The sequence below is a fragment of the Lynx canadensis genome, chromosome A1, assembly GCF_007474595.2.
Source record: "Lynx canadensis isolate LIC74 chromosome A1, mLynCan4.pri.v2, whole genome shotgun sequence".
NCBI classification, from domain to species: domain Eukaryota; kingdom Metazoa; phylum Chordata; class Mammalia; order Carnivora; family Felidae; genus Lynx; species Lynx canadensis.
The window spans coordinates 3,798,589-3,811,731 of NC_044303.2; the positions used below are offsets into that span (position 1 = coordinate 3,798,589).

A 13,143-nucleotide genomic window follows, 5' to 3' on the forward strand; every position below is an offset into this window, starting at 1 on the left:
ACTCCTTTTTGAATTTTAAAATATAACTGAGTTTCTCGTTTCTAAAGGGTCTGTTTAGTTCTTTTCAAACCCATCTTTTTAAAAATCACATCATAGTAGCTTCTTTTCAACATCTTCCAGGGGTTTATGATCTCTGTGTCTCAAACTCCTGGCAACAGCCTGTCCAAATTAGGCGTGTCAATAAATGATGTTTGAAATTAAGAATGCCACTTAACAACATTTATTTAGGAGACCCAATGCTCAGTTCACTACGTTATGTCCCATGACAAGAATCAAAGAATACAGAAGACAGAATTCCCTGTCCATGATGTGGTTTTATTTTCAGTAATAAATAGGGAACCATTAATTCAAAGCAGATAAAAACTGATACTTGTGCAAAAATGTATTCTAATGCTTCATATTTGATTCCCTATCTATTAAAATGTTGATAACTGGGGCGCCTGGGTGGCTCAGTAGGTTAAGCATCTGACTTCAGCCCAGGTCATGATCTTGCAGTTCCTGAGTTCGAGCCCCGTGTGGCGCTCTGTGCTGACAGCTCAGAGCCTGCCTACTTCAGATTCTGTCTCCCTCTCTCTCTGCCCCTCCCCCACTTTCTCTCCTTTAAAAATAAATAAACATTGGGGCGCCTGGGTGGCGCAGTCGGTTAAGCGTCCGACTTCAGCCAGGTCACGATCTCGCGGTCCGTGAGTTTGAGCCCCGCGTCAGGCTCTGGGCTGATGGCTCGGAGCCTGGAGCCTGTTTCTGATTCTGTGTCTCCCTCTCTCTCTGCCCCTCCCCCGTTCATGCTCTGTCTCTCTCTGTCCCAAAAATAAATTAAAAAAACGTTGAAAAAAAAAATTTAAAAAAAAAATAAAAAAAAATAAATAAACATTAAAAAAATTTTAATAAAAAACTAAAATGTTGATAACCACATTTGAGAGAAGCACTTAAAACCCATCAAAATTAAGTATACCACCATCAACATACTTTGAGGATTAGGTTAACAGGAACAGAGGTGTAATTAAAAAAAGTTTTTTTAATGTTTATTTACTTTTTTGAGAGAGAGACAGAGACAGAGTGCGAACGGGGGAGGGGCAGAGAGAGAGAGGGAGACACAGAATCCACAGCAGTCCCCGGGCTCTGAGCTTTCAGCACAGAGCCAGACGCGGGGCTCGAACCCACGGACCGCGAGATCGTGACCTGAGCCGGAGTCAGACGCTTAACAGACTGAGCCACCCAGGCACCCCCAGGAATTCATTTTTGGATGATAACATAAGTTATTTAAAAAAGTGGTCTATGAAGGTAATTTTTATTCAAGATGTAGTAAAACTCAAAATTCCTTATCTTGCTTGGATTATAAATTTTAAGTTCTAAGATAAAGTGTCATTTCATTAATGTTTTTGTACAAGGCTTATAAATAAATCACAACGTGCTCTGCCTCGTTGCGGTGCACTTTCCTGCCAGCATGAATGCTACCTTGCTGTTGTCTGACTTCAGAGTCCTGAAGAATTGGTATCCTTCCCAATGCTGATTATAATAATATCTGAAGGAAGCTAGCCCAAGCAGATAGTCTCTGAGAGTCTCTTCTGGCAAAAATTTAATACACGGTGTCAAATAAAAAATGAAAACCACTATGAGCCATGAGGACTGTAAGCTAATAATTTATTAAATAACAAAATCGACTCTTTTTTTTTTTTTTTTTTAAATTTTTTTTTTCAACATTTATTTATTTTTTGGGACAGAGAGAGACAGAGCATGAACGGGCGAGGGGCAGAGAGAGAGGGAGACACAGAATCGGAAACAGGCTCCAGGCTCTGAGCCATCAGCCCAGAGCCCGACGCGGGGCTCGAACTCACGGACCGCGAGATCGTGACCTGGCTGAAGTCGGACGCTTAACCGACTGCGCCACCCAGGCGCCCCCAAAATCGACTCTTTAGAAGAAAATTTAAGTTGAGTGTTCCGCCTGGCCACTTACATCATGCCTGTCTAGAATAAAGTCCTCGTTTTCTGCGTAATAGTCAGCACTGAGAAATAGCGATACCCGCTTGGCCAAAATACGTAAAGTGGGCAACGGTAAAACGCGATAGAGTAAGAACTACAACCGGGAAAACAAACAGATACGAAAGGAGAAGTCGTGGCTTTGGTAAATACAGCTCGAGTCTGGAAGGACCAGAAAGCAGGTCACTGGCTTCTGAGAGTCAGCCTGGAGTCGGTATGGTCTGCTGAGGAAACGGGGTCCGGCCTCTTCCTTGGGCCGTCAGCAAAGCAGGGGTGCACATGTGTGGGGTGACTCCTAGACTAAACAGAGCACTTTCCCCGGTTTCCTCTCTCCTGGGAGACGCTCCAGAGATTGTAGGGTAGAGCCTGCCTTCTCTCTTGCAGCAAACAGCTGGTCACACTAACCTAGTCCGTTGTGAGTGGGTTTCCACTTACTAAATATAAACAGTTGAGGGAACTCTGAAGTAACTCTCAACGTATTTTTGTTGTTGTTGTACATTTAAATTTTCTGGGTATCTGTGCATTCAACGTTTATACTCAATTTGTTGAGCAAATGTTTATCGAGGGCGTACTACGTGCCAGGCACTGCTCTAGGCACCCGGGGATACAAGAAAATAACCCAGCAATTGAGAGCCCTACCCTCTGGGGGCTTCTATGCACTGAGGCGAGCCTTTACGGTAAAGTAAGTCAGCAAGGTATATAGTATGTCATGTAGAGTCAAGTGCTATGGTAAAAAAAATAAAAATAAAGCAAGAAGGAGCGGAGAGAAATATGCAGTGGTGGCAGCGGAGGGTTATTCAAATCAGATGACCAGGGAAGGCTGGGTGATAAATGCTCTTTGAGCAGGGAGTTGAGGGATGCGACGGAGACGCCAGCCATTATCTGGGAGAAGACCTTCCCGGCTTCCAGGTAGAGGGCATCGCAACTCCAGAGTTCACGCTTGGAAGGTACGCGGGTGAGTAAGACCGGTGCGAGTGAGCCAGGAGTAAGGAGGAGAGCGATAGAGGACGAGGTCAGGATGGGCTCTGCCAGTCAGGCTGAGGATGTCGGGGTTTACTCCGAGTGGAATGGAAAGCCGCGGGAGGATCTTATGGAGAGGTGCTCGGTGACCCAGTCGATGCTTTCACGGGACCTCTCTAGCCCCCGTGTTGGAAATGGCCTGTGGGAGGTTTGGGATAGAAGCAGAGAACTGTGAGGTGGCAGCTGCAGTCGGCCAGGTGACCGATGGTGAGACGCAGTCAGATCCGGATTATTGGTAGCACTTTGATTCACTGAGTTGTTGATGGGTTGCATGCGGTGTGGAGAAAGAAAGGGATTAAGAACAACTTAAAGATTTTTGACTTGAGCATCTTTTTTCTTAATTTGTTAAAGTTTATTTCTTTGTTTTGAGAGAGCGAGAAAGAGCACAAGCAGGGGAGGGGCGGGAGAGAGGATCCCAAGGAGGCTCTGCACCGTCAGTGTAGAGCCCCATGTGAGGCTAGATCCCATGACTGGGAGATCATGACCTGGGTCAAAATCAAGAGTCAGATGCTTAACCAACTGAGCCACCCAGGTGCCCCTTGACTTGAGCACCTTGAAGAATGAACGAAGTTGCCACTCAGCGATTTGGGGACAGTTTTACAAGGAGCAGGTTGGGGAGATGAGGTCAGCTTTGGTCAGGACGTGTGCAACTCGAGATTCCCAGTTGGGGAATCTTGAGTTCAAGGTGAGCCATAGCTAGGAACTAGGAGTCCTCGGCTTAAAGACGCATCCACAACTGGGGGTAAATTCAAATGAAGAGGGGAAGTAATCTCGGGGCTGAGCCTGTGGCTCAGAGATGATGAGGACACGGCAAATGGGAGTGAGCGGCCATCGCCATTGCAAGTGGGGTTTCCGGAACCCTAGCGGAAGAGGAGGCAATGACTATTTGGCATGTGCTATCCCTGGGTCGTGTGAGCCCGCTTTGCTTAGCAACACGGAGACCCTTGATGAGCTTACCAGAGCAAGTTCAACGGGTGGCCGGTGTGAAAGCCTGTCTGGAAGCGAGTTCTGGAGAGAAGGCAGGCACAGAATTAGAAAAACAGTGGGTATGGTCAACCCACTCAAGGAGTTTTGCTGGAGGGAGGAGTGGAGAAGTGGAGCTGGGGCTGTGGATATCTGTGAAGCACCTGCTGTTGGCCAGAGCGTACGGTGGTAAGACATAATCACTGTCCTCAGGAGCCCAGGCTGGTGGCTCGCCCCTTCTGACAAGACCGTTTTTCCAGTCTTTATGTAGTTTATCCTTGTTAGTATTCTTTCAGTAATAAGATCCTAGAGACCTCATATTAGAAGTCCTCTTTCCAACAGGTCTTTTCTGAAAATGCTTTAGCAGAGACCGCATGTTTTATTTTTACCTACTTAGCCTGGGTCCCCTTTGGAATTAGCTCCTCATCAACAATCGTTATTTTAGAAGCGTGTTAGACCGCAAGTGCCAACTCTTTTCTTAATGGATTCAGTGCGTTCATAAATCATAGAATGCTTTGTTTAGGATGTAATTCGGAGAAAACACTCCATCCATCTAGCCCCATTTACCAGCCTCGTCTCTGGCAGCCCAATTAGTAGCCCAATTAGTAGCCCAATTAGTGTTTGTGAGATTCAGTAGTTCTATTTTTTTTTTAATGTTTTAACGTTCATGTATTTTTGAGAGAGAGACAGACAGAGCGTGAGCAGGGAGGGACAGAGAGAGAGGGAGACTCAGAATCCAAAGCAGGCTCCAGGCTCTGAGCTGTCAGCACAGAGAGCCCGACTGAGGGCTCGAACCCACAAACCGTGATATCATGACCTGAGCCGAAGTCGGACGTTTAACCGACGGAGCCACCCGGGCGCCGTCTTTCTTTCTATTTTTTCATCCATTCATTCATTCCCTTAAGGCTTCTATTGTGTCACTATTATTTGTCAGTTACCCTGTTTTAGGGGCACAGCAACGAAAAGGCTCACATAGAGTTTACGTTCTGAGGAGGGGGGAGTCAGTAAACAAGTGAATAATCAAGTAAAACAGATTCCCAGGACGAGTAAGAGGGATTTAAGGGCTACCCTCATCACAGAATTGCTATTGTCTGTCCTGTAAGCCACAGCAAAATTGTCTTAAATGGATATTAAAGTCTTCCCCATCTTATGTAAGTGGGAACAAAAGCTTCCTATGAGAGGCAGAATAATGACCCTCACATATGGCCATGTCCTAATCCCTGGAACCTTGCATGATAAAAGGAATGGTTCAGTTGTGATTATGTTGAGGCCTTTGAGATGGGGAGATTATCTTGGATTACCGAGGTGGATGGACCCGCTGTAATCCCAAAGGTCCTTATGACGGAGAAGCAGGAGGGTCAGAGTCAGAAAGGAGCCTCGGCAACATAAATAGAGGTTGTAGCCAAGGAGTGTGGGCAGCCCTGGAAGCTGGAAAGAGGAGGGAGCAGATTTTGCCTGGCTCCTCCGGAAGGATTACAGACCTCCCCACACTTGGATTTTTAGCCCCCACAGACCCACTTTCAGACTTCTGACCTCCCAAAACGTAAGATACTGAAGTTGTGTTGGGTTAAGCCTCTAGGTTTGTGATAATGTGTTGCAGCAGCAATAGGAGACTATATATAGGAATAGAAATGTGTAGCAGTTGGAAACTCTGTGTGTGTACACACGTTCTTGGAAAGCTGCTATTTTCACGGATCCGGAGGGATGGCGTGAAGTGGCGCACTGGCTATAAATTCAGACACTCTGGCCACCCTTCCCGATCCACTTGCGGTCTGTTAGCCCACGCTTCACAGAAATTGTGGGGTTGCCACCATTATTCCGGATGATGGCAAACACTCCGAAAGAAGCGTAAGAGGGTAAGGCAATGGCAGGTGACTGCGTGCCCGGAGAAGGCTTCTTTGAGCAAATGACATGCGATCAAATGACTGAAGGCTGAGAAGGAGCCCGCACGCAGAGTGTTTCAGGTGGACGCGACGCCCGGGACGGAGGTCCTGGGGTGAGATGACCTGGTCTGTTAAGGAGTAGCCGGGGAGGAAAAGGTAAAGTGGTGGAAGGTGATGTCGAAGAAGTACGCAGAGACCCTTGACGCAGGGTCTGCCCGGTGATCGAGGAGTTCAGATGTTCTCAGTGCGGGGGGGGGAAGCCACCTGAAAGCCTGGCACGACACAGCTTGCTGACATCTTGCACATTTGGCTTCTGGGTGGAGAACGGCTTCTGGAGGGAAACGACGGCACAGACGAGAGAGTCTGTGCTGGCCCGACTAGGGGGGTAGCCAGAGGGGTGGACGGATTCGGGATGGGGGTTAAGGCGGAGCTGAGGCGATGTGAGGTTTGGAGGGAAGAGAGAAGAAGCAAGCGTCGCTCCTGGGGCTGGGGAGCAACGGCGGGGGTGGGGCGCGGTGGGCCCTGAGTCAGGAAGGCCCAGGAGCTCAAGCCAAGGAGCAGGTAAGTTACACCAGCGTGGAACCAGTAAGCCCTGAGGTTTCCAACAACGTAGACGGTCCGTCCTGCAGGTCTGCAAATCCCGTGTGCTGAATAGCATAGTTTTATATAATCACAACACGGGAAAATGCCAGTTGTTGAGCGAGAAGGAGATTTAAAGAGTTATTTCAGACTGTGACTTACTTGAATAAGGACACCTCCAAACCGTCCCTAAAAATAAATGTAAGACCGTTGCATGAAGAAAAAACAGAATCCCGGAGGAGAAGATTTTCTGTTCTGATTCGTCGTTTTACCGCATGTACAGTCAGGAAGGTCTTCATTATCTGTCCTCTTCCCTTCATAAATTAAAACCAAAAGTGGACAGTGTGGAAAGCGGAATAATGGCTATTTTCTTAAATCTCCCCATGGAGTTGAAACGGTTATGGAAACTCTTGCGCGAACTTACGTAAAACAGTGGGTACTTGTAACCATTTGCATGCACGGGTACATTCTGATCGTTCTTGGAAGTAGGTGAATACCAAGGAAATTTATTATAGGCAAAAAATTACGGTGGTGGGTATCTCGACAAGAGCCTTTTGAATTCTGAGTAATTTAGCGACTGTAGAAAGACGTGGCTTAATAATTTGACTTAACAACTAAGTAATTGGATTTTAAAAAGACATACAGGTATCAGCTTGATTTTCCACTGAGTCCTTTAAAAACTTGATTACTTGATTATTTTAGGTTAATGCTTCCATTCTAAGTTTAACTGTGCAGAATTTTGAAAGTCATATATATTGAATTTATTGATTAAAATCTGAAAATGTGGCCACTGGATTTCAGATGGATTTGCCATATCTCAACTATTTTGCATGCTTAAACAGTGACATGTTTCAAAGTAATGTTCAGTTCTTTTTAAAAATCATTCTAGAAATTTATTATTGGGGTAGAAGGTGTTATTTGTTGGACTTTTAGTAAATCAGTATTGACAAACAAGTTAGGGGAGGAGAGACAGCCGAGAGAAAAGAGAGGAGAAAAGAGGAAAGAAGGAGAAGGGAGAGAGAGAAGGAGAGAGAGAGAAAGAGAAGGAGGAGAAGGAAGAGAGAAAAGAGGAAAAAGAAGGAAGAGAAGGAAGAGAGAGAAGAGGAAAAAGAAGGAAGAGAAGGGAGAAGGACGGAGAGGAGAGGGAAAAGCAGAGACAAAGAAGGGGGAGAAGAAAGAGAAAAGAAGGAGAGAAAGGAGGCAGAGAGCGAAAGAGAGAACCCTCCTTCATCTCCTCCCTCTCTACTCCTCTCTCCCTTTCTCTCTCTCCTTCTCTGTCTCTCTCCCTCTCCCCCCCCCCGTCCTTCTCCCACCTTCCCCTACGGCATGGCAGATGGTCCGTGAACAGTACACTACAGCCACAGAAGGCACCCACGTGCAGAGGCCAGAGAACCCGTGTGTCTACAAAATTGGCATTTATGGCTGGAGAAAACGCTGCCTCTACTTATTTGTTCTCCTTTTACTCATCATCCTCCTTGTGAATTTTGCTCTCACGATTTGGATTCTTAAAGTGATGTGGTTTTCCCCGGTAAGTATCGTCTTCCCTTCCTGGCAAGCATGTTCTTCTTCTGTTTGTTGGATCACTTTATCCATATTGAATTGGTAGAAGCCTCCTTTAGTGTCATTGACGTTTGTTTCTGTGTGGATCAGGATGGTCTCGCGGCAAAATACTCGTACTTTTTCTTTCTTTAATGTTTATGTTTGAGAGAGCGCAAGCGGGGGAGGGACAGAGAAAGGGGGACAGAGGATTCGAAGTGGGCTCAGCGCTGACAGCAGCCAGCCCCGTTTGGGGCACCGGCTCCCGAACCATGAGATCGTGACCTGAGCCGAAGTGGGATGCTGAGCCCACTGAGCCTCCCAGGCGCCCCCATACTCTACTTTTTCTTAATTTCACTATGAACTATAGTGTGTTGGGTTTTTTGTTTTTCTGTTGCAATTTTTTTTTTATTAGTCATTATGTCTACACGTGAGAAAATGGTGCCAATCTTGGGTTTGAGTCAAAATTGCGTAATGATTATTCAATAATTTGTAAAATTTTATGAATCCTGTTTTCCTAATCTCATTAATCCATAAATAATAACCATCCAGATGCTACCATCTCATTTGCTTAAAAAACTTCACTTTAGGGGCGCCTGGGTGGCTCGGTCGGTTAAGCGGCCGACTTCGGCTCGGGTCACGATCTCGCGGTCCATGGGTTCGAGCCCCGCGTCGGGCTCTGGGCTGACGGCTCAGAGCCTGGAGCCTGTTTCGGATTCTGTGTCTCCTTCTCTCTCTGCCCCTCCCCTGTTCATGCTCTATCTCTGTCTCAAAAATAAATAAACGTTAAAAAAAAATTAAAAAAAAAACTTTACTTTAAAATACGATAAATTAATAAATTCATGCACAGCTTCATGCTTCAACACTTAGCAACACATTTACTGGATGAAATACCAGTAGTCCTAAGGAATTCATATTCTATTTTACACATCCTCATGTTTTCTAGATTGTTGGGTAATGTTGTATGCTCTGATGATATTTTTGTGTACTTTTTGAAAAAAATATTCATTTAATATAGAATATCTAGTTTTTGCTAGATGGCCACGGTGGCAAAAAACACCGCAATGAACATCACCTGTAGGTTTATCTGTTCCTCGCATGCATCTTGAAGGTGTGAAATAGGCAAGGACTCTCTCCAAGAACAGTAGTTGTAGCTTTCAGTGTGAAATGCCTTCCGCTGATGACTCTCTTTCTCTTTCTAGGCAAGTATTTCCTTCCTGCCACTGCTCTGTGGCCAGTAGGCACATTATTTATTTCGTTGACCTAAATAAATATTTACATTTTCATGTATTCAAAGAAGTAATATACCAACCCAATCAAAATATGCCTTAGTGGGGGGCGCCTGGGTGGCTCAGTCGGTTAAGCGGCCGACTTCGGCTCAGGTCACGATCTCACGGTCCCTGAGTTCGAGCCCCGCGTCGGGCTCTGTGCTGACAGCTCAGAGCCTGGAGCCTGTTTTGGATTCTGTGTCTCCCTCTCTCTGACCCTCCCCTGTTCATGTCTCTCTCTGTCTCAAAAATAAATAAACGTTAAAAAAATTTTTTTTAAATGCCTTAAAATATGTTATTTAATATAAACATTATACATTGTTATTATAAATTATATTTAACTATTAAAAATACCTAAATATATTTAACTTAGCCAAACAGAAGTAGTCATTTCTTCTTTAAAATTTACAAAAACAATATTTTTACGCTATCATAATAGTATTTTGTTCCATTGGACACCTTTATTAATGTGTCGTACATCATCTTCATTTTATCCATAAATTAAATTTTTTAATGTTTGTTTTTGAGAGAGAAAGAGAGCACGAGTGGGGGAGGGGCAGAGAGAGAGGGAGGCACAGAATCCGAAGCAGGCTCCAGGCTCCGAGCTGTCAGCACAGAGCCGACGCGGGGCTCGAACCCACGAACCGTGAGACCATGACCCAAGCCGAAGTCAGATGCTTAACCGACTGAGCCAGCCAGGACCCCCTCTAAATTTAAATTTTTTATTTTAATATTTTGGGGACAGTTAACTGAGGTTGGAGTCCTCAGATGATAAACTGTGGGGTCTCTCGGATGCCTCCTGACTAGAGGGCCCTCCACTCACATGCAGTGCGCCCTTCAGTTATGCGGAATGTGGACAGAAAATTTACTAGGGAGGCCAGATTTTAATAGTCCCTTGGCATCAGGGACCGTGAGTTCTGTCAATCATCTTGGCACATGCTTAGCACTCAGTAAAATATCCTGAATGAATAAAGGTGTGCATTATATTAGAAATGTGTGTGAATTAATTTTATAGACTGTATGTGAATGTAAGTGACAGTGTATCTACCTTGTGCTCTTGCCTTATATTGTAGCACTGAAAACAAGTTTTGGGCGTTATAGATTTTGATTACATTAACCCAAATTGTGCCAGCAGCTGAGTCCACTTCAAGTTAGGATGGCTAACCCCAGAGACCAGCAAATGTTTCCTTGCCATTGCTGCCCCTGTTCCTAGCCCGCACTTTCTCGCGAGATACGGTCAGCACGCATGGCATTTTCTTCGACATTCAGGAACCTGTTGCTAATTCAGGGTGCTTCCGTGCTGCCTTTCAACAAAATAAGGTGAATAAACATACGTTCATGGATCAAAAGGCAAGATGCACAAAAAGATTATTCTGCAGAAAGTGCCAGGGTTTGACCGAAAGACGATAGGTAGACTTTAGGTCATTCTCCTCAAAGTGAGATGCTATAAATGATATAGTTCTCATCTGTGGGTGAGCTTAATCCCTTGCTTTGGAAATACTCCCTACATACTATAAGTTAATTTATCCTTTCATTGTTTTCCTAGTTTGAAAGATTTCTCTGTATAGAAGATTGCAGTTTTGTTTTTATTTTTTTCATCTGTAAACTAATATCCTTCCTTGAAGACATACATGCCAAGGAGGTAACAGGGCTATAAAAGAACCCTTTCATGAGCTTTGGCACCAAAATGATAGAATCAGCTAGAGCTCTCAACATTTGCAGAAAGCTATAGAATTTTTAACATGCAGCAGCTAGTTTCTAATTCTCTACCTGAATGCAGTCACCTACACAGTCATTAGTCTCGATAGACTGAAAACCCTAACTTCCCAAATTAGCAAAGTTTAGAAGACTTTCTCTGCTTAGATCCCCAGTGGGTAGCAATGGAAGGTTTATTATCTTACACATGCGATCATTCCAGTCCCCTTGTCCACTCTTCCTACTTTAATATTTCTCTATAGAAAACAGTAAAATCAACTATGGGTAATATATTTAAAAATGCCAAGATCAAATTATGGGGGAAGACAAGTAAAACATTACCAAAGGAAAACACAAGGATGTCAAAGAATATCGAGACATCAAACAGAAGTTAAGTGTTGACAAGGGAACTAATCTGAACTCCGTGAAACCAAGCCTTTAACAGCCTTTATGTGCCCGACACGCATCACAAAGACCCCAGATCGTGAGTATCTCACCAATGAGTTCCACTCTTAGCACTGTAACTTCGTGTAGGAGAATTTTACATAATTGCCACGTATGACATCTGTTGAATATAAAGTAATATTAGGACATTGTAGCAACTGATGCTAACCATAAAGGTTCTGGAATATTTTGTGTTGGCCACGATCATAACTAAATCAGTTAGGAATGTGGACATTAAAAGAAATCAGTGCAATAAAGTGGCTAATTCCGTTTTTCCTTTTTATACTTTCTTTCCATAAAACTAATATACAATATTAGTTTTAGTTCTAGTGTGCATGGTTATAAAATGACATCCATGAGTCTTATCAGTAAGTATGTCAAAACAAGGCCTCTTTAATTTTTAATGACCCGCATGGATTTTTTTAAACCTTTATGGTTATTTATTTATTTGTATATAAAATATTTTAGTGCATTCAATGAATGTAATTTTAACAAGATAACATGAAAGAATCCAAGCTTAAAAAGAAAAAAAAACCACACTAACCCTGAAAGTTAAATTTCTTTAGGTACTTTTTACTTGGGGGTAAAAAAGGATATAAACAATCAGAGCAGAATTGTAGTATTGAATATCAGAATTAAGCTTATAGTTCTATATTGGTTCTTGACCCTCTCAGGAGCTACCCGGGTGAATCTGAAATTGGCCCCCAAACACGAAGGCAGGGAGAGACCAAAGAAAGAGGCAGGCTTCTCCAGGTTGGTAGGTGACAGTTTTTTGTGTTTTTTAAAAATTATTATTTAATTATTATTTTTTTAATTCCAGTATAAGTAACATACTGTGCTATATTAGTTTCAGTAACCTGTAAGTAACCTGTAAGGCACTTTTCAGACTCAACAGTTATGCACATCACGCAGTGCTCATCACATGGAGTGTATTCTGGATTCTGGATCCCCTTTCTCCATTACACCCATCCCCCTGCCCACCTCCCCTCCGGTCACCATCTGTTTGTTCTGTATAGTTAAGAGCCTAGTTTGCGGTTAGTTTCTGTTTTTCTTTGTTCGTTTGTTTTGTTTCTTAAGTTGCACGTATGAGTGATACTGTATGGTATTTGTCTTTCTCTGACTGACTTATTTCACTCAGCGTGATACCCTCTAGATTCATCCATGTTGTTGCAAATGACAAGGTCCCGTTCTTTTTTATGCTGAATAATATTCCCTTGTATGTACCACATCTTCTTTGCTCTTTCATCCATCAGTGGACCCTCGGGCTGCTTCCATATCTTGACTATTATAAATAATGCTGCAATGGATGTAGGGGCACATATACCTTTTCAAATTGGCGTTTTCCTTTTCTTTGGGTGAACACCCAGTACTGGAATTGCTAGATCGTATGGTGGTTCTGTTTGCAATTTTTTGAGGAAACTCCATACTGTTTTCCACAGGGGCTGCACAATTTTGCATTCCCCCCAGCAGTGCATGAGGGTTCCTTTTTCTCTACACCCTTGCCAACACTGTTGTTTCCTGTGTTGTCGATTTTAGCTACTCTGACCGGCGTGAGGTGGTATCTCAGTGTGGTTTTGATTCGTGTTTCCCTGCTGATGAGTGACGTTGAGCATCTTTTCATGTGTCTGTTGGCCATCTGGATGGCTTCTTTAGAAAAACGTCTGCTCGTCTCTTCTGCCCATTTTGTGATCGGATTGTTTGTTTTTCAGTGTTGAGTTGCATAAGTTATTTACATACCTTGGATATTAACCCCTTATTTTGATGAAGTCCCAATAGGT

At 43.8% G+C, this 13,143-nt stretch overlaps 1 protein-coding gene across 2 annotated transcripts in view; it reads left to right on the plus strand.

The window, feature by feature from the left end:
* SGCG (sarcoglycan gamma) overlaps window positions 1–13,143 on the plus strand; it is a 127,031-nt gene that overhangs the window by 44,112 nt on the left and 69,776 nt on the right. For both annotated transcript variants that reach the window (XM_030307794.1, XM_030307799.2), the window contains exon 2: window positions 7,756–7,950. In XM_030307794.1, coding sequence (XP_030163654.1) covers window positions 7,756–7,950 — 195 coding nt within the window. The remainder of the gene's footprint in view (window positions 1–7,755; window positions 7,951–13,143) is intronic.